Raw genomic sequence first — 20,384 nt, forward strand, 5'->3', positions numbered from 1 at the left:
TTGTTTGTTTTGAATTTTCCGCAAAGCTACACGAGGGTTATCTGCGTTAGCCGTTCCTAATTCAACAGTGTAAGACGAGAGGAAAGGCAGCTAGTCATTACCACCTACTGCCAATTCTTGGGTTACTCTTGTACCAACGAATAGTGGGATTGACCGTACGACTAAAAGGGCAAGCATGTTTGGTGTGACAGCGATTCGAACCTCCGATCCTTAGATTACGAGCCTAGCAGCCTAACCTCCTGGCCATGCCGATCCCATGATGTATATTAACAGTTTTGATATAATAAGCCACAGAAAAACATCATCTAGAAAAAAACGAAACTGTGATATTAACTTCCTTCAAACAGAAACAACAAAGTATGAACAATTAAACATGTTAATGTGAAAGTAATCATAAACGATTCACATTTTAAAGACTATACTCGTATTAATATCTAAATCTGTGTTACAGATACTAGTTATAAACTTTTACAGAAGATCTTAGTTGTAGAGGTTTAAATTTTTGGGTAGGGAGTCCTTACTTAAGATATTTATGTTAACTGTTTCACTGAAAATATTGATAATTGTGTATTCAATGAATTTAATTATATTTAAAGCCATCACAGAAATTGTCAACAATTGAGGTCTCAAGGATGTTGTCAGATTTAAAATCTTACTAGCATATTGCTGTACAAATTTGAACTCGAATATATTGGTAAGAAATTCTTTATTGGAAACAACAACATAAAAGTTTTTACTCAAGATATTTCCATTTAAGTTTTTTTAAAGAATAATGATATTTAATGATTTCGCTGAAACAGTAAAATGTTTATTAATATAGAAGATCATAAGGTTTCATTAAGTATAATGTCTTTACAGTGATATAAATATTAAGGTCTTTAATTTGTATATTAATGATAAAGTCTTAAGATATGGATATGAGGCATTTACTTTATGTATTAACAATAAAGTATTTGTTGAAGATATAAATATATTGTTTTATATGAAAATAATGAAGTCTTTACCAAAGATATAAATGTAAAGGTATTTGCTTTATATATTAATGATAAAATCTACACTGAAGGTATAGATTCATTTTATATACTAATAATAACAACATAATGTTTAGGGACAACAAGAGACCTGTTGGTCCATCTGGGCTGTCCCATCTTCTAAGCCAAACTAAAAGTAGTAAATGAAAAAAATGAAAGTCTGTCCTTATAATTTATATATCTGTGAAACTTTCTTTTAAGTTCACTTAAATTTACTCCCTCCACAACAACTGAAGGCAACTCATTCTCTAGGATAATCGCCCTGTTTGAAAAATAAAATTGTCCCAGCTGAAAACGGCTTCTACCTTGCCTAAATCTATATTTGTGTCCTCTAGTTCTATGGCTCTCGCTGTTAAGTATATAAAAAATGCATCAACATGATCAATTTCTTCTATAATCTTAAACACTTTAATCAGATCCTCTCTAACTCTTCGTTTTTCAAGATAAAACAGTTTTAAGGATCTTGATCTCTCCTCATTAGACAACCCCTCCATCCAGGGTACCATTTTGGTAACCCTACCCTGAACCCTTTCCAATAATTCAATGGCTATCCTGAAGTAAGGAGCCCAAGACTAAACATAATACTCCAAATGTAGCCTAACTAGTGACCTATACAATGAAATTATAACCTCTTTAGACTTGTAATCAATATTTATGTAGATAGAACCTAAAATCTTTTATACTATACCACTAGCAACAGCACAACCCTTGGATGGTTTAAGAGACTGATCAACTATTACACCCAGATATTTCTTTCATGACACTCTGAAGTTTATTCCTATCCAAATTATACTTATAATTAAAATTATGATAATCCACATGCAATATCTTACATTTATCATAATCGAAATCTATTTGCCATTTATTTGCCCAACTCACTACATTATCTAAATCCTTTTGTAAAGCAGCAGCGTCCTCTTCACAGTGAGCAACACCAAAGAGCTTAATATTATTAGCAAATTTAAATAATTTATTGACCATTCTTTTATCTATGTCACTGATGTAAATCAAAAAGAGCATGGGTCCTAAGACTGAATCCTGAGGTACCACACTTGTAATATTAATCCAATTTCACTGGATTCCATTTATAAAAAAAACAAAAAACCTTTGTTTTCTTCCATCAAGCTACTCTTCTATACAGATAGTTACTTTATCCCCCGCACCTATAGAGATGAGTTTCTTTACGAGCCTTTTATGTGGCACCTTGTTAAATGCTTTCTGAAAATTCAAGTATATCAAATCTACATCTACATAAGCAGTAACTTTTTCAAAGAATGTATTCTCAAGACGGCTAATATTGGTATTAAACTTTAATTAAATTAAAGTACAGAACAACGTTTCGACCTTCTTAGGTCATCTTCATGTTAAAAAAAAGAGAGAGTTTGCAACTGACAGTTGCCGGACGCATCTCTTAGGGACGAGAGTATAAACAGGTACGGTATTGTAGGGGGCGTTGCAGTTAAATATTCAGTTATTACACTGAATTAATTTAACTTAGACCTAAGAAGGTCGAAACGTTGTTCTGTACTTATTTTAATTAATGTTTTAATACCCATACCAGCCGCCTTGAGGATACATTTTCGCTTTAAGTGGGTTTCTCGTCATCACGAATCCTTGCAAAGAATGTCAAATATTTGTAAGACGAGATTTTCCCTTAATGAAATCGTGTTGATTATCCAATAAAATTCTAAACTTTGTTAAATGACTTTGCAAAGCATCTTTTATCCGAATTTCGAAAACTTTTCCTGCAACTGATGTAAGATTAATAGACCTATTAATATTGCAACAACTTCTATTAAAAGTATTTGGTGAATATATGAAAGTCTGTCCTTATAATTTATATATCTGTGAAACTTTCTTTTAAGTTCACTTAAATTTACTCCCTCCACAACAACTGAAGGCAACTCATTCTCTAGAATAATCGCCCTGTTTGAAAAATAAAATTGTCCCAGCTGAAAACGGCTTCTACCTTGCCTAAATCTATATTTGTGTCCTCTAGTTCTATGGCTCTCGCTGTTAAGTATATAAAAAATGCATCAACATGATCAATTTCTTCTATAATCTTAAACACTTTAATCAGTATTTTACGTAATACTAATGTCTTATGAAGTTATTTACATTATATATTAGTAATAAAGTATTTACTAAACTCATAGTTATGAAGGTATTTAGTTTAAATATTAATAGTAAAGTATTCACTGAATACCTGTCTATGAAAGTTTTACTTTATATAATAATTATAAATAATTTACTGAAGAGATTTATATGAAAGTGTTTACTTTATATATCAATACCAATATTTTTAATGAAGATACGGACATGAAGGCGTTTAATTTGTATATTAATGATAAAATTTGTGCTGAAAACGTGGATATGAAAATATTAACTTTAATATATTAATAATAAAGTCCTCACTGAAAATATGTATATTAAGGTATTTACTTTATATATTTTTTCTGAAGATGTGTATTTCAAGGTTACACACACACACATATATATATATATATATATATATTATCTGCGTTATACGTAATTACAGTCTGAATGAAATATACGCTTAAATAAGACAAATTAACAGTTATACTTTTTTACAAGGTGGTTCAGATAATTACGTAATACCTCCCTTCAGAGTGTAACTATGGTGTAACTATTTCTCGCATGACAGGATTTATCTTATGTTAGTCAAAGTTAACATTCTAATCAAGTGTCTTGAAACATAAATGTATTTCACTCAAGAATGAGAGAGTAAAGTGAGCTCTTATTGTGATAATATCACATAACAAGTACGTTTGTATAGGTTATTATGCACAAGTTGCAGGCATAGTCTTAAAACAAATTCCACATGCACATTTATGTTGAAATATCTAATTCTATTAAACTCACCAAAATAGCTGACAAATACACCACCTAAAATGGCACCACAACCTCGACCGAGTCCATGATGTAGCCCTTGAAGGACGCCCTGTGCAGAAGCACGAAGATTAGAGGGCGTTGCTTGAGTGATGTAGGAGCAACAAGCTGCCCAAACAGCAGCATGAGTTATACCTGAAAATATCCAATAATATAGTATCTAGTACGTCTTTAGCTGTAAACAAGACTTTGCAGAGAACAGATACATTTGATGCGTTATTTGTGATAAGTAAAGAACTGTACATCTAAACCAAACACTCTACCACTATACGAAGCCTATTTTATTTATTTGTTTAGCTCTTCCAAGCACCACTGATGAGCCGTTGTTTTAGTGAAACTAATTTACTACAGAGGGAGTAATGAATAAATAAATGGATTAGGCCTCTGAATAATCTTTTATTCACTGAATTTCACATTTTGCTGAAGAAAAGGAGAATAAAATAACAATAACTTTAGGTAAAGAGGCTTTCATAGTTCAGAGTTAAATCTTCCAGTTCTGCCAGTTGAAAAACATAACGAAATAGTATCATACACATACACAGGGGGTTCAGCCACACGTCTTATTTTTGTGATGTAAAAAATTGTTTAAATCAGTAATATAATTTAACAGTTAATACTTATTCTGCATGTAGATAATACAAAAACTTTACTATAAGAAAACGTACGTATAGATAGTACAAAAAATTTACTATAATAAAACGTACATATAGATAGTACAAACAACTTTACTATAATAAAACATACATATAGATAGTACAAACAACTTTACTGTAATAAAATACACATGTAGATAGTACAAACGTTATTATAATAAAACACACATGTAGTTAGTACAAACATTATTATAATAAAACATGGATATTTATACAATTTAAGTCCAGCTCCCTGTGCTCTGTTGCAACAGAATGATGATTTGTTGACTTTTCACTGGATGTTTGCTGTTTTTATGTGAACAGTCATGCAGTTACTTAAACTATGTTTCATACAAAATATCATCTAGATGTAACCTCACGGTAGCTACAGTTTACTAATTTTCTGAAGGGGGAGGGAGACATGGGCTCAGATCCCTCGTAGCATTAGCATGCTTTGCACAATAAGTGTTGGCTTTTAATTTCTCGGGTAAGAATTTCTCTTTGAACTTTCTGAGTACGGGCTTAAAGATCATTTGTCCATAGATAAACATTACAGTTCAATACATGTCGAACAACGCAACTATATCAATCTTAAATAAAACAAACAAAAATTCTATGTTTGGAACCAGAAAGAAATAAGCAATCCTAAAACATTCCTTTATGCATAAGACAAAACACACATGTTTTAAATATAAACAAACACAGCTGTACCTATAAGAACAGGTGCAAACCACCTGGTGGCACTGCATCTAAGCAATCAATATTTTACTGAAAGCGTGATTTATTATGTTACTATTTATGAATTAAACAATCCGTACAAATTAAAACTATCAGTTCTATTATCAAATGGTGATAATTGTCGTTTTTTTCTACTTTTCCATAGGTTGATATTTATAAAAAAAAGTGTAATCACCACAAGAACATGTCGAAACATGTAAAGAGGGTTCCTGAAGTACTGTTTTAATCTACACTACTTTTGGCATGCAACTCCTTTGTTTGAACTACCTTACGTTCACGTTACACGTTTATTATTTAACGCTGTTTAAATCAACAATATTTACGTGTTGGTTAAACAACGAACTTAATTTCAACCTGATTCTCTATAATGTTACTCATCCATAACATTAACAAAATTTTGGACTGTATTTGATCTCACGAATAAAAAACCATAGCAGTGCAAATGATGTTTTTCAAAGCGAATCTATCACTTTAGTAGAATAAATAATTTAAAATAAAGTTAGTTCCATAATATTCTGTCAAATATTCAAACAAAATGTATCAGGTACAAAAATCTATGTATAAATCACGACAGGTTGAAGAAGGTTAAACATATTTCATAAAATAAAAGTGAGCATTGAAAACACTAACGAACAACACAGTTTACAATCAAGAGAAATCTGCCTTTGTGTTCATTAAACAACGTTACTGATACAAGAATGTTGAAATATTTTAACTTCCCAGTGTAAAAAAATTAAACTTCCATTGAAAACTTGTGGTAATGTAAGTCCAAATATTCGAACATTATTATTAATTTTTATATTAGCTTGATGCTTATTATTCGAATATTCATTAACTATTGAAGATTAGCTCGCCTTTAGCAACAAAAACCAGTTAATTCTGTGAAGGGAACTGAGCACGAGTTTTTTATCGTATCTCTGATTGGCTCTCAGCCAGCCTGTATGGGAAGTGGTTAACATGGGTAGAACCAGAGAAATATATTATTCTATCGATTACGCTTAAATGAGGAATTTTATTTTTGATCAGAAACTATTTTTTTTCTGTTGGTACCCTGTCAGAAGAACTAGATTACAATATTCTGTTCTAAATGGATTTGATGGTCTGAAAACAGTATTTGAAATAAAAATGTTAGTTTTAAAATTTGTTTAACTATATATGAACCAACTATCTACCCGTTTAGACAAGCTGATATGTTAAGAGATTATACTGAAATAAGAATGCGTGACTCTGGTGTATATATCTTCAGCATTAGACCATCACACCATCAATCAAGTAATATGACATGTTAAAAACAATGGAACTGTTTTAATCAGTTTAGCTTCAGTGTGTTATTAAATACATTAATGCAGTATATTACACACCTTTAGTGTGTTATTAGATATACTAAGGTGGTATCTTACATAGCTTCAGTGTGTTATTAAATACATTAATGTAGTATATTACACACATTTAGTGTGTTATTAAATACATTAATGCAGTATATTACACACCTTTAGTGTGTTATTAGATATACTAAGGTGGTATCTTACATAGCTTCAGTGTGTTATTAAATACATTAATGTAGTATATTACACACCTTTAGTGTGTTATTAAATACATTAATGCAGTACCTTACACAATTTTAGTGGTTTACTAAATACATCATTGTAATTTCTTATACAGCTCAGATGTAAACGTGTAAGAAAAATATCAGAATACTACTAATTACTCTCTACATACTGAAGATTATCTTTCACACTGAAATATATTTGTGTTGTAGTAACTTTGTGTGAATAATGTTATTTAAAACTATAACGATACAAAATGCATTAAAATTTCCACTGTCTTCTAATTTTTCGATGATAAAAATCTTTAAAAATTCTCATAATTACATAGATTCATATTTAAAGAAGAAATATTATGAATATTTTTAAATGAGTCCACAAAACGAATATTAATTTGACCTTTCTTTGGAGCTTTTGAATGTAATCTAATTATATAAAATGGCGTCAGTCGTGCTCGTAAATGATAGCTCTTGTCTTTCAACGTATAACCAAACAGATAATCGATTTATTGGTTTTATGTGTAGCAGCTAGTCTCGTCCTCGATAAATAGCACATTATATCGAAAGCAAAGTCTGTCAAATCGATATTTCGCGGAAGAATATTTTTACAGTATTTATTAAGTCTGATTGTAGCTTATTAAAACAAAGTCTGTGATCTAAACAAATATTCGAGAAATAGAAGTAACTGTGTGTGAAATTATGGACAAAAATGTATTTTCAAAATATCTTTAGTTTCAGAAATTTTAAATTCATACGTAGCGAACATAATTCCTGGTATAAATTAGTTTGGCCCGGCATAGCCAGGTGGTTAAGGCACTCGACACGTAATCCGAAAGTCGCGGGTTCGAATCCCCATCACACCAACCATGGTCGCCCTTTCCACCGTTGGAACGTTATAATGTAACGTTCAATCCCACTATTCGTTGGTAAAAGAGTAGCCCAATAGTTGGCGGTGGGTGGTGATGACTAGCTACCTTCCCTCTAGTCTTACACTGCTAAATTAGGGACGGCTAGCGCTGATACCTCTTGTGTAGCTTTGCACGACATTAAAAAAAACAACAGTAAATTAGTTAGGCATTTTTTTAGCCATTTGCAGTAGTAATATGTATTTATTCTTAATGCCTTACGCCACCTAGTGACAGCTTATTTGCGCGTGTCTGTTGAAATAATCTCGGCGAGCTTGTACACAAGACGACCATGATAAGTCTTTTGACATATTTTAAATGTCTATCATTTCTAGAGGAACAACGATGTGGCCATGTAATGATATTTTATCATTACAATTTATATAAAAGCCGAGAAGAAATTGCGTTGTGGGCGATTCTGGGGTGACAAACACACAGTGTATGATGAAAAACAGTGTAAATATCAAAGTTTTTACTGCGGAATTCAGACAAACAGCAACTTTGCACTTCTACTGATAGATCACATTAAATTCGTTTACCTATAACGCAGATAAAACCTTTTCGTTACTACATGGAAAGTTTATTTACATCGAGGAGTTTGTCATACCCTAACATCTCAATTACGTCATGACAGAATCTTTCGAATTCCGATTAATCTGTTTGAGTGTAAAACATACGCAACCTTTCCATTTCCACTTACCGGTTCATAGAACGTGAAAGAACTCCGTACTTTAGACATTGATACACGCGCGCGGTTAGTTTCGAATTTAGATTACTACACGTTTTACCATAGTTCGGGTTCGAATTAGGGTAAAAACTTATCTATGTTGTACAATCTTATAAAGACATGTTCACTGTAGACGTTTAAACAGTTTTCTTTTACATCCTTGTAGCTTCTAAGATACGGTTGTTTACTTTCAACACGATTTTGTACAAGAACATAAAAAAACTTAGGCATGTTTCTAATTCAAGCATCAAGTTAGGAAGGGTCACAAGAGTTTAGGAAAATGTGGAAGAGTAGCTGTTATGTCCTTTAAAACTGTTCTGTTTTATAGCGAACATAAATAGTTGAGTGAGTTACAATATAAATCCAATCTCGCAGTGAGTTTTTGTTTGTATGTTTGATTTTGAATTTCGTGCAAAGCTACACGAAGGTTATCTGCGCTAGCTGTCCCTAATTTAGCAGTGTAAGACTAGAGGGAAGGAAGCTAGTCATCACCGCCCACCGCCAACTCTTGGGCTACTCTTTTACCAACGAATAGTGGGATTGACCATCACATTATAACGTCCCCACGGCTGAAAGGGCAAGCACGTTTGGTGCGACGGGGATTCGAGCCCGCCACCCTCAGATTACGAGACGAACGCCTTATCTCACCTGGCCATGTCGGGCCTAGCAGTAAGTTTAGGGTCTCAGAACGCTAAAATCCAGGGTTCGATTTCCCTTCCCGATGTGAACCGTGTAGAAATAGCCAATCAACTGATCTAAACCAACAACTAAAAGATTAAGTTTTTATTTGGTAGTAGATTGTTTGTTTTAGCGCAAAGCCACACGTTTGGCTGTCTGCGCTCTGTTCAATGCTGGTAATCGTATCCCGTGTTTTAGCGTTGTTAGTCTCTAAACTTACAGTTGATACATCGGCAGTGGATTGAGCATTATATACTCTTCAAAAAAAGAAACGCAAAAGACAAAATATGAGACAAATTGTTAACAAGTTTATTCCGAGTAGTTCTGTATGACATGTGTGAAACTTTGCACATTCACTGCTGAACATCCAAAGTCTGCAAAGGCGAAGTTCACGCTCACTAGGTGAAGTTTAACGTCACTCAACGTCAATAATGAGTATGTCCCCCGTGAGCAACAATAACTGCTTGGCATTCCCTGCCCATGGAAGCGATGAGATGACGAATCACATCCTGTGGAATGGCTGTCCACTCTGCCTGCAAAGCTGCTGCAAGCTGAGGTATAGTCTGCAGTTGAGGTTGTCGCCGTCGCAGACGTCGGTCCAACTCATCCCAAAGATGTTCGATGGGTTTAAATCTGGTGATCTGGAGGGCCAGGGAAGAACGTAGATGTTGTGGTCTCACGAAGAAGACAGTGGTGAGTCAGGCTGTGTGAGGACGGGCGTTGTCATGTTGAAAAACGTCGTTGACGTTCACCATGATGGGTTGCACATGGGGCCTAAGAATCTTGTCGACGGTTGCGTACGGTCTGATCGGAAATCCTACGCAGCCCTGGTATGGTTGAGGCAGTAGACGTCGCAGTGGTGGTCCTTTCCCGAAGGTGACGTAACCGGATGTTGCGATCTTGTGCGGGTCACACGAGGTCTGCCAGATCGTGGACGGTCACGAGTTGATCCATGTTGTTGGTAACGATTCCATAGCTTTGTGATGGTGCTTGGGTGGACATTCACAGCTCTGGCAACATCTGATCGAGATTCGCCCGCTTCCAAACGACCAATGGCTTTGTTGCGTTGTGCTTCAGTCAGTCTTGGCGTAACTGTATTGCGTGTCGGTGGCTTAACACTGAGCTATGGAAACCGAGAACCCATCACTTTTATAGGATTTTGCACATGTTGCACTTGCAGAACATACAGATCTCTTATTGGACACGCATGCGTTTTGACGAAAAATCCGATGTTTTCCTCCGTTTTCAAAGTGCACAACTTTTATTGTCATTTTGGTCTGACAATGAGTGCCTTAACACGTGTAGCATCACACACTCTGAGCTTGTAACGTTATTACATATATTTCTCTTTAAAATAACAAAAATATCCCTTTTGCGTTTCTTGTTTTGAAGAGTATAGTTTTTAGTAATCGTTGGTCATACTTAAAGTCAAAATCTAAAGGAATTTAAAACGATCTAAAAACCTAAAGAAAAGCGCAATATTTTTGACAAGTAAATAAATGTCAATATTTCAATTTCAAGCTCGGTTAAGTCACCACATCAGAGATAACATCTCCCCTCTAAAGTTCAGAAGTAACTGTTCATAAATTTGAATATGGTAGCGAATATAGAAGTCAATTAGAAGGCGTGTGTTTTTCTTATAGCAAAGCCACATCGGTCTATCTGTTATGTCCACCGAGGGGAATCGAAACCCTGATTTTAGCGTTGCAAATTCGAAGATTTATCGCTGTCCCAACTAGCAGGCAACAATCACCGTTAGAATATGTAGAGTCCAATTTCCAACTTAATAAATTGTTAAAAGATTGTTACTCTTATAACGCACCCAAAGCTGAAAGTGCAAAGCGTATTAGCTGGCGTTACGACACAAATCTTAGACCATAAGATCCCGTAACATGTCATGCTAGCTGCTGGACCACGCCGAGTTTCGTTTTAACAAGTATTTTGCTTCATATTTTGATAAAACTTTCTGATTTGAATTTGATCACTAGACTTTATTTTTGCAGTTGGATTAGGAGTATCCCAATATCATTAGGAGTATTACAATATTTCTGAATGAAGGATAATCTAATCAAATCTGATTATAAGATAATATTTTATAGTACACTGCGGTTTGTTAATCATCGTTTTCAAAAATATCTTTACTTAACATAAATGTAAGAAAAAAAAGTGGTTTCATTTTTCGAGATCACAATTTGACGTAAAGCACCCTTCTATCCACTGTCACGCATGCGTAATGAGACTTATGGGATAATCACCATGCCGCAATAACGTTTGACATTGTAAACCTTGCAAATCCAAAAAGTTGTTCAATTGTAGTCGCTAAAGCTCCTTTGAAATACAGCTATGTCAAATTTCTTTCTTGTGTTGTTGACAGTTAGCATGTAGCCCAAGTTTAAATAACACATCACCTGTGTATGATGTGTTAGCATTATTGGAATAACATGTTAATTATTCAGCTGAGAATCTGATTCCTTTCACATGTTGGGAAGAATGGACACATCTCTAAATAGCTGTTTCTGTTATTTTATCCAATCCATGTATGTTTAATTTTCTGGCAAACTTTCTAGATTTAACAATATACAGGAATATTTACAATTAAAAGCAATACATTAAATTCTTACACAATAAATAATGATTAAAAACAGGGGCATGCCTTTAAAGACTCCATATATTTTGATGTCTATATGATACCGTCTTCGTTAATATTAATAATATAATATACAGAAATTCTACAATGAGAGTAAACTAACACAGTACGTAGTATTAAAACACTTTAACCAACAGAAAGAAGCATGTTTACAGTAAATGAACAGACATTATTTTTAGCCTATTAAGCCGAAATGGTCAATCTTATACAAAGCTCATGTTCATTTGAACTTGCAACCTAATATATGAAAGAAAGTGTGTAGGAACTTTTCTGTCGTAAAAAAATACCACATTCGTATTGAATTTAAACACAGAAGTTACATGTAATAAACACGTGTTATATAAACAATAGTGTTGCAGTACTCTCTCTGCACCCCCATCCCCAAAAACAATAAAACAAACATATGTAAAGGTGGATTATGGAATATTCTTCTTCAGTAAAGTTCACCGTAGTTGTGCAGTGAAAACAATAATTAAATATAGTTAAAGTGTTTTAGTTGTCGAGGAAAACAATAATTATAACTAAATATAGTTAGTGTTATAGTTATCAAGAAAAACGATCTCTTTCACCTTTGGAGGACAGATAAAGTGTTTCAACTCAGTATAAAATGTAACATGTTCGAATGCTGTATAATTATAGAATTATAGAATTAAAGCATGTAGCTTTAACTTTGGATGAAAGAAGATGTGTTCGAACATAAAAACGTTTGCGTATTTTGTCTTTAGAAGAAATGTGTTCTAAATTTGGTTGTTGGTTTGGTTGGTTTGACGTTTTATGGCGCAAATCTAAGTTTGAAGGAAAGTTCACGTGCTTTATTTTTTGGAGAAAGGATAGCATGATTTGATTTTGGTTTTGTTTGTTTGAAATTGAGCACAAAGCGTTACAATGAACTGTCTATTCTCTGCTCACCATGAACATTGAAACCCAGTTTCTAGCATTGTAAATTTGCAGATGTACCGCTGTGCTACTAGGAGGCTCTAAATTTGAACTGTTACGTGTTTTGACTTTATATGAAAGGTAACACGTTTTGACTTTGAAGAAAAATTAATTTGCTCCGACTTTGGAACAAGAGTAAAATGCTTTAAATTTTGCGAAAAAGATAACATGTTGTTACTCAGGAAAAAACGCGCGGTGCCCTAAATCTATAATTTGTTCTAAAATTGAATGTATTATACTGTGATCTAATGTTGAAAAAATATAATCTGATTTTGCTATGGAGGAAGTTTAATGCATCCTAACTTTGAAAGACATTAAATATGTTTTATGTTCGAAGAAAATGGTCCGTTTTATAAATTTGCACGAAAGGTAATGCGCATTGATAAGTACTTAAAATCTGGACGATAGGTAGAATGTTTAAACTTTGGAGGAAAATGAAAATTGTTTAGAATGTGCATTAAAGATAATGCACTTTGAATATATAGGAAAAACAACGTTCCCCCGCTTCTGGTGAAAGAAATCGTTGTAATTGTCAACATTTAATTATATTAAATTATGAAAAACATTTTCATAATTTTTATTGTAAAGTTTTATTGTGTAGTTTTATTGTAAAGTGACGTGAACAAAGAACTACGGAAGATAATTATCTTATACCATAACTGACCGACAACCAATATTTCGTATGACTACATTCCAAGTGTGTAATTAACGTCTTAATATCATGCTAGGATACATAATGTTAGAAAAAGCAACGTATATATATATATATATATAGATTTTGGAACCATTTTGCTTAAATAAGAATCTTGTTTTTATGTTTCTGTATTGTTGCAGTATCATTGTATACTTACAGTCAATTTTTGTCTCTATATAATATGCCAACGATACTATAATTTATTGTTTAGGATATTTTTTCCAAAGTTCTGTGCAATTCTGTGTATTTAGTATAGTGGTTCTTAAGATGTGGACAATGGACCACTGGTGGTTCAGGAGGTTTCTCCAACTGGTTCGCGAACTGTTCCAAAATGTCAGTCACTGGCGCGCGACACCACGGCCGAGACCACACGAGAGTAAAGAACAGTTATGGTAGGACCGTTAGATGGCCTGAGGGTCTTACCTTGCTGAAGAATAAAGTATAATACGATACTGGGTGTTTAAATTTTTTTTTTAAATTACGGCAAAGTTAATCTGAGGTAAACAATTAGATTACAGTTCAGAAAATCCATCTTTGCTTGTGTAGATTGAATTCCAAACAATAAAAACCCAAACAGTACCTTGAATAAACTCGAACGGCAGAACCCACCATGGGTTCTTCAACCAAGATATGTAGAGGAACCGACAGATGTTTCCTATTAATCCAATACATAAAACCTGTGGAAAAAAATTAAAATTAGTTAACGAATTATAATTATAACCATGTTGGAAAACAAGAATCCTTCATATGCTAGAATGTTTACTGTACAAGAAGAAATGATATCTGTAAATAATTTTGGCAGTAAAAATAAAAATAATCGTTAAAGTTTGATGTGATATCACGCGATTTCTTTTCTCTTATCTCTTGTTTAAACTTTTGCCATAACCTTCATTTTAAACTTCGTTATTTTCAGAAAGGATTCGAACCTTTGTGTGTCCGATCTGTTTAATGAGTTTAAAGCTGAAGAAGTAGGCAAATATCTCAGAAGTGTGGTTCATAACGGAAGCTACTCCAAACAAGGTGGGAGTGCCTCCCAAATCCTGAAGATGCCAGAATAAAAAGGTGAAAACTAATCCGATCCCGAATCCCATGAACCACGTGACATACAGGAAAGCTCCATAGCGGATGGTTGCAAAAGTTCGTAAGATAGTAAACCATTCCGGTAGACGGCGCATGGTTTGAGCAAACACTGTACTCTGAAACAGTTGTAAAAATACAGAAGAAACACGTTATTTCAAAAGACATCAAATAATAAGTTACCAAAGACAAATAACAAAATTAAGATACGTCGTAGCCAGTAATATGTTTATTTTTTAAATATAATTACGTTTCTATAAAAAAAGATATTCATGGTAGTTTTTTACTACTGCATCGTTCAATGTTCTTATAATGTTTGTCAATCATTTGTATGGTGGGTTTGAAAGGCCAATAAAGAGGTTTACTCCCTAACCAAAAATTATTATTTAAACTACTATGGAAAAAGATTCTTTCTACACAACTTGGTGAGGCATAATCACTAGGTAGTTTGAATTGCTTAAGGGCGATTCTTGTTAGCAAAGGGAACATTAAATTGATTAACTTAAAGGTGACGTAACGAAACATTGGACCATTGTATATGGATCGAGAGCTCTGAGATTAGGCTGACTAGTTTTCTAAGTTTAATCTATTTAAAACAGATAGATATGATAGAGATAAAAAGAAAAAAAAATATATTTTAAATTAAATTTTCTCTTTATAATATATTTGAAGCAAAACGGGAAATATTTCCAGTAAGCTAAGATACTTTATAAAGTTACTTGTGCTAATAAAACGTTGGAACAATATCTTTAAATGGCCACCAGCTAAATATATATATATTTATATATTTTGGTATTATACAAATAAACATGAATATTCAGGCTTTGTCTTTTACTGAATAATATACTATGTTATCAAAGAAATTAATAATTGCAAGATTAAATGAACCACAATTGTAAAAGTGTTTGGTAATAAATGCACAATGAGGTTGTTTTTCTAAATCCAATAAAATAGCAATAGTTTTATTTTTACATCCTTTTAATAGTTTAGAATAATTGCTGTCGTTACATACTATTGGTTTTTTTTAAACATTACTGAAAATGTCTTGAGAGATAACTTAATTTTGGGAAAGAATAAAAAGTTTTCCATAAGACTTACTTTAGTGGTCTCTGGCTCTTTCGCCGGCTCTGGTTCAATGTCTTGGTCAATAACCAAAGTCCCTATCTTCATGGTGGCTCCTTTACGTTCAGGCTCATGTTCAACAGGTTTCATGGGAACCGTATCTTCTATAGCTTCATAATCAAATCGGAACTGGGTTGCAGAAATAAAAGCACACCCCATCAATACGGAAAATGTTGCAAAGCAGATTGTGTAGTTCCTTTCTCGATAGTGAGGCCCACAAGGATGATCTGAAAACGACGTCGATTGGTCCAAAGCGACGCCTACAAAAAACATGGCCAATCCCCAGCCCAAAGAACCGAACATTCTCTGTTTACCGTAATTATCTGTGTTATCTCCTAAGTAGGAGAGTGTAGCTGTATCCGCTAGAGTCGTAGCGGGAGCACTAAAAAACTCTCCCAGAATAATAAGAAGCAATAGAAGGAAGAATACCTCTTGAACATCTTCGTATCTATAAACTATTGAACTGTTAATAGGAGAGACGTACGTTTTGTGCTCTTTGCGATTATAATTCAGGGTATACTCAACATCGTTAGGTGAAAGACCTACCACAACACCTGGTGGTGGTTTGTGTCTCTCTTCCTTATAATACGCTCGCTTGTTTCTTGACAAAACCTGATGATGTTCATGCCCGTAATCCATATCTAGCCAGTCCTCTTCTTCTGACAAGTTGAAAGCGAGGTTGGGAAAATCAGTATCCTTGTTGAGAAAGCTTCGTTTTTCACGCTGTGTGCGAGGGGTGTAAAGCAGATGATGCGTGTCATTGTAAATGACGCAAGAAGATGCAGGTGGATAGATAAAATCCAAAGCTAAAGTAAAAACAATCCAACAAAATAATGAAAATAAAAGCATTACTTTTCCTTTCCTAAAACGATCGGCCAATCCTCCCCACAAGGGGGCGCTGAGGAATTCTATGAAAGGCCGTAATCCTATAAGCAGGCCACTCTGGGTCGCATTCATTCCCATTTGTTTAAAGTACACAGCAAGTAGTGGAAATAGTGATCCGAAGGCTGAGAAGAAGAAAAAATAGAAAGTTTTAGAAACCAGCAGATCTTGGTTAACATTAATAAAGAGACCATCGATGACGTCACGCTTAGAAGTGAACTGTTCTTCGTTTCTTAATGGTTGTTTATTTGACATATCTCTTGATGGTTTCGTCTCATTGTTTGTTTGATCGTCTTCCTCCAAATGCTTCATTTCCACCATTTTTTAACAACACTCATATAAATAAAATTACTTTATCGTAGACAGAGAAGAAGACTTGTATTCTTGCTTGAAATGTTACGTCATTATCTCAAAAGATAAGGAACAATACATGACTGAATACAGTGTGTACAGAAGGATTTTTACAAAACAAAATCTCTGATCCACTTCCGTACTTGCTGTTTTCTTCTGTCTTGAGAACTGCAATGCATAAAATAGTATTTTATTCTGCTATTTAAAAAGCAGCTTTAGATCTTAAGATATATTTGAAATAATAACAATGTTTAAGTCCTGATGTTTACACTTGCCTAATAACAGTAGCCCCCCAGAAGTACAGCGGAATGTCTATGAACTTGCAACGCTAGAACTGGGTTTCGATAGTGTGCTGGGGACACTACAGATATTCCACTGTTATTGCTTTGTGTTTAACTTGAAGCAAACAAAATATTAACAGTATTTAATGCAGTTTCGCACTGATTGAGCTTAAGACATTTGTTCTAAGAAGTTATACTAAAAAAAGTAGTTTTGAATATATTACAATGATAAAAATAATAATTTTTATTTTACAATTTTTATCCTATTCAGAAGAATGAATAAGAAATGAGCTGGATAAAGATATGGCATTTCAGTTCATAATTTTTTTACAGTTCATTGGACTCTACCAACACAAACCTCACAAGCTATATAAAATTGCAATATTCTGTAAAGTTTGAAACACATGCCTACTGTTTATTCCACTTAACTTGATACTTCGTACCCGAAAGCAGTATCACGTTTGGGACAAAAAAAAAACGTGGAAAAAATCGATCTTAATAAATTTTAAGTTTGGATGTCATCATAGAATCCTTCAAGAAGTTTGTAGCTTGTCAAGAAAGAATATAGATAAGCTCATAGCACACAACAAACGTACCCATTAAACCATGCTTTCTGATTCTACGAGAGAGCTAAAGCAACTCCAGCCATAAAACGTGCTTATATGAGAAGAAATAATGCTTCAAATATGGCATGGCTTTATTTAGTAACAAAAATACAAAGGAATACGTGTAGACTACCCCAGTTCTCAAACACAACTCGTTTAATTTGATACTCACAAATAAATTAAATATAGAAGGAAACTTCCTGTTCTGGCGCACAAAAAAATATTGGCCCATTTTGTTCATGGATTCACTAGCATTTATGAATCGCTACAAAAGGAATTAGGAAACATTAAGAGATTTATACAAAATTAGTTTTACAAATAATAATATTGGTAACAGTATCTGAATAAAATCTATAATTTTAAACAATTAAAATGGAATGTTTCTCATTGTCGTGGCTAGTAAGAACTAATTACTTATATATTTTTTTCTAATTATCACATACTTATTACTAATAACAAAGATCAGTTGCTGTCTCTTGGGAGAAACTGTTTGTAAGGTGGTAGTGGCTAAGTTCGATTCTCTAACTTACTGATAGAGAAACTGGCATGATTTTCAGCTGCCTGTAACAATTGTTATTACATCGCTTTATTTATTTTGAGAAATGCATTTTACCTTACTAACACTGTCTACTCTATCTTATATTGACTTACCATATTTTTCGTTGTATAAGACGCACTTTTCTTTCCAGAGAAAAGGGGTCTCAAAACCCCCCTGCGTCTTATACACTGAAGGTTAAACATTGTATGCTTTCCTAGGCATATTGTGTCTTGTACAGCAAGGACTAAAAACTAGCGCAATCAACCTTTACACTTCCCTGGACTTAGTTATTTCTCTCATTGGCTGAAGGAAATTGATTATTGTGCGAGATGACTGTAAAACAGTGTTCCGTTAAGGGAACTTTTCTTTAACTTAAATTAGACATTGTACTAATAACACTAGAGTCATATCCATAAAGAACACAATAAAAACATTTAAGTTTGGAAATTGTTAGTAATTGTGAGAACAAAACGCCATACGGGCAGTTAACCATATTTTATTTTATCATGGACACTCCTTTTGAAGTATTCTAAAGAATAATAAATAAATGATAACTGTGAAAAATACTTTTTTCCCTGAAGATAGCCTTGAAAATAGGGGTGCGTCCTATACACCAAAAAATACAGTATATTTCACAAAATAATTCAAAAGTATTATTTTGTTAAAATGTTGAAACTAGTGGTAAGAAAAAAAAATAATTTAATTCCCTGGCGGTACCTAATAGCTGCTCCCAGTGCCACACCGACAGGTTTCGATAGCCGTGATTGGTGCAGCACTGATAACCAGTTGTGCCGCTTTAGGCTTAATCGGGAAAGAACGTTCTAAATAATTAATACACACAGCTCTAAAGGGTTGTATTATATGCTAGACATAACGAGCCTTGAAAAGTCTACTAATTTACCACGGCAAGGTAAAAATTGTTAATTCGAAAGTTATTGTCACAAATTTCAAATGATTAGCATACGCTGTCTCACTTCTAAAAATTATAAGTTCAACGACACGAGTTCCAAGGAATTAGTCTACAAATATAATGGAACACAAAATTAGCATTAAAATATTTAAAGTTTTAAAATAAAATGTAAGTACTGCAGACTCTACTAAGGAATTATCTACAAATTTAGCAGGACAAGTTCTAGAGGATTAATTTACAACTTTTACACGATAAACTGTAAAGGTTGATCTACAAAATTAGCATAACAAGTCCTAAAGGTTTAGTTTATGACGTTCGCATTGCAGACTTTAGAGAATTACTCTAAACATTTACTAGGACATGTTATAAGTATTTCATCTACAACTTTATTGTAATAACTTTAAAGGATTAGTCTCAGGGTACAATGTTTAACATTAGAAGCTATGGAATTGTAGTTTATTAATATATTACACTGAGTACGAAGAAAGATGCTTTGAATATTAAAAGACGCTAAGTACTAGAGGAGAGATAGCTATTTTGAATATAGGATGTGTTTTTATAGCATGAAGCAAGTAACAATGAACATATCAGACGAGCATAAATATAAATTATGGCGGTTACTAAACTCAATTATGTTTTTAGGATTATTCAACTAAGTAGCCTAAACATGAATGTTAAATCGTTTTATTATTACCTGAAAAAACTTTTAATGCCCTAGTAGTCACTGAGATTAAGAAATATTTGATTCTCAGTGTAATTTGATTGCACCTGTTTATAACGAATCAAATCGCGTTAAATGTTTGCAGGAAATTGTGGTTTGAATATAAATTAGTGTTAACGTTTTCATTCATATGTGTTGTTCATTATGATGTTCTAGACTCGGGAAGACTAGATCACCGGTCTTCAACGTTTTTTGTGTTTTTGTTTTGTCTTTTAGGTTCGGACTCGTTTATAAATATTAATGGCCAGTCTTGAGCTAATAAATAACTTAAAAGCAAACAAAAACATCTGGGTAACTAAATACATACTAAATAAATAAAATATTTTCTGTTTTCAGGACCTGCTTATAAACCTTTCACACATTCTGACGAAAGCAATTTCAGTTCGCAATCCATGCGTTGCATTAGTCTTTAAAATATAACTTTTAAAACAAAATTTGATTTTAATTAGTTTGTTC

At 33.4% G+C, this 20,384-nt stretch overlaps 1 protein-coding gene across 5 annotated transcripts in view; it reads right to left on the reverse strand.

The window, feature by feature from the left end:
- LOC143225115 (major facilitator superfamily domain-containing protein 6-like) overlaps window positions 1–20,384 on the reverse strand; it is a 48,319-nt gene that overhangs the window by 12,813 nt on the left and 15,122 nt on the right. For 4 of the 5 annotated variants that reach the window (XR_013013620.1, XM_076453923.1, XM_076453920.1 and 1 more), the window contains 4 exons: window positions 15,617–17,041; window positions 14,368–14,637; window positions 14,022–14,118; window positions 3,915–4,076 (listed from right to left, as the gene is read on the reverse strand). Coding sequence is in view for 4 of the 5 variants with exons in the window: in XM_076453923.1 (XP_076310038.1) it covers window positions 3,915–4,076; window positions 14,022–14,118; window positions 14,368–14,637; window positions 15,617–16,843 (1,756 nt within the window). In the remaining variant the exon portion in view is untranslated. Of the gene's footprint in view, window positions 1–3,914; window positions 4,077–14,021; window positions 14,119–14,367; window positions 14,638–15,616; window positions 17,042–18,410; window positions 18,503–20,384 lie in introns of those variants that run through there. The other variant, XM_076453922.1, reaches the window with a different exon arrangement.

This window comes from Tachypleus tridentatus, chromosome 9 (genome assembly GCF_004210375.1).
Source record: "Tachypleus tridentatus isolate NWPU-2018 chromosome 9, ASM421037v1, whole genome shotgun sequence".
Taxonomy (NCBI): Eukaryota; Metazoa; Arthropoda; class Merostomata; order Xiphosura; family Limulidae; genus Tachypleus; species Tachypleus tridentatus.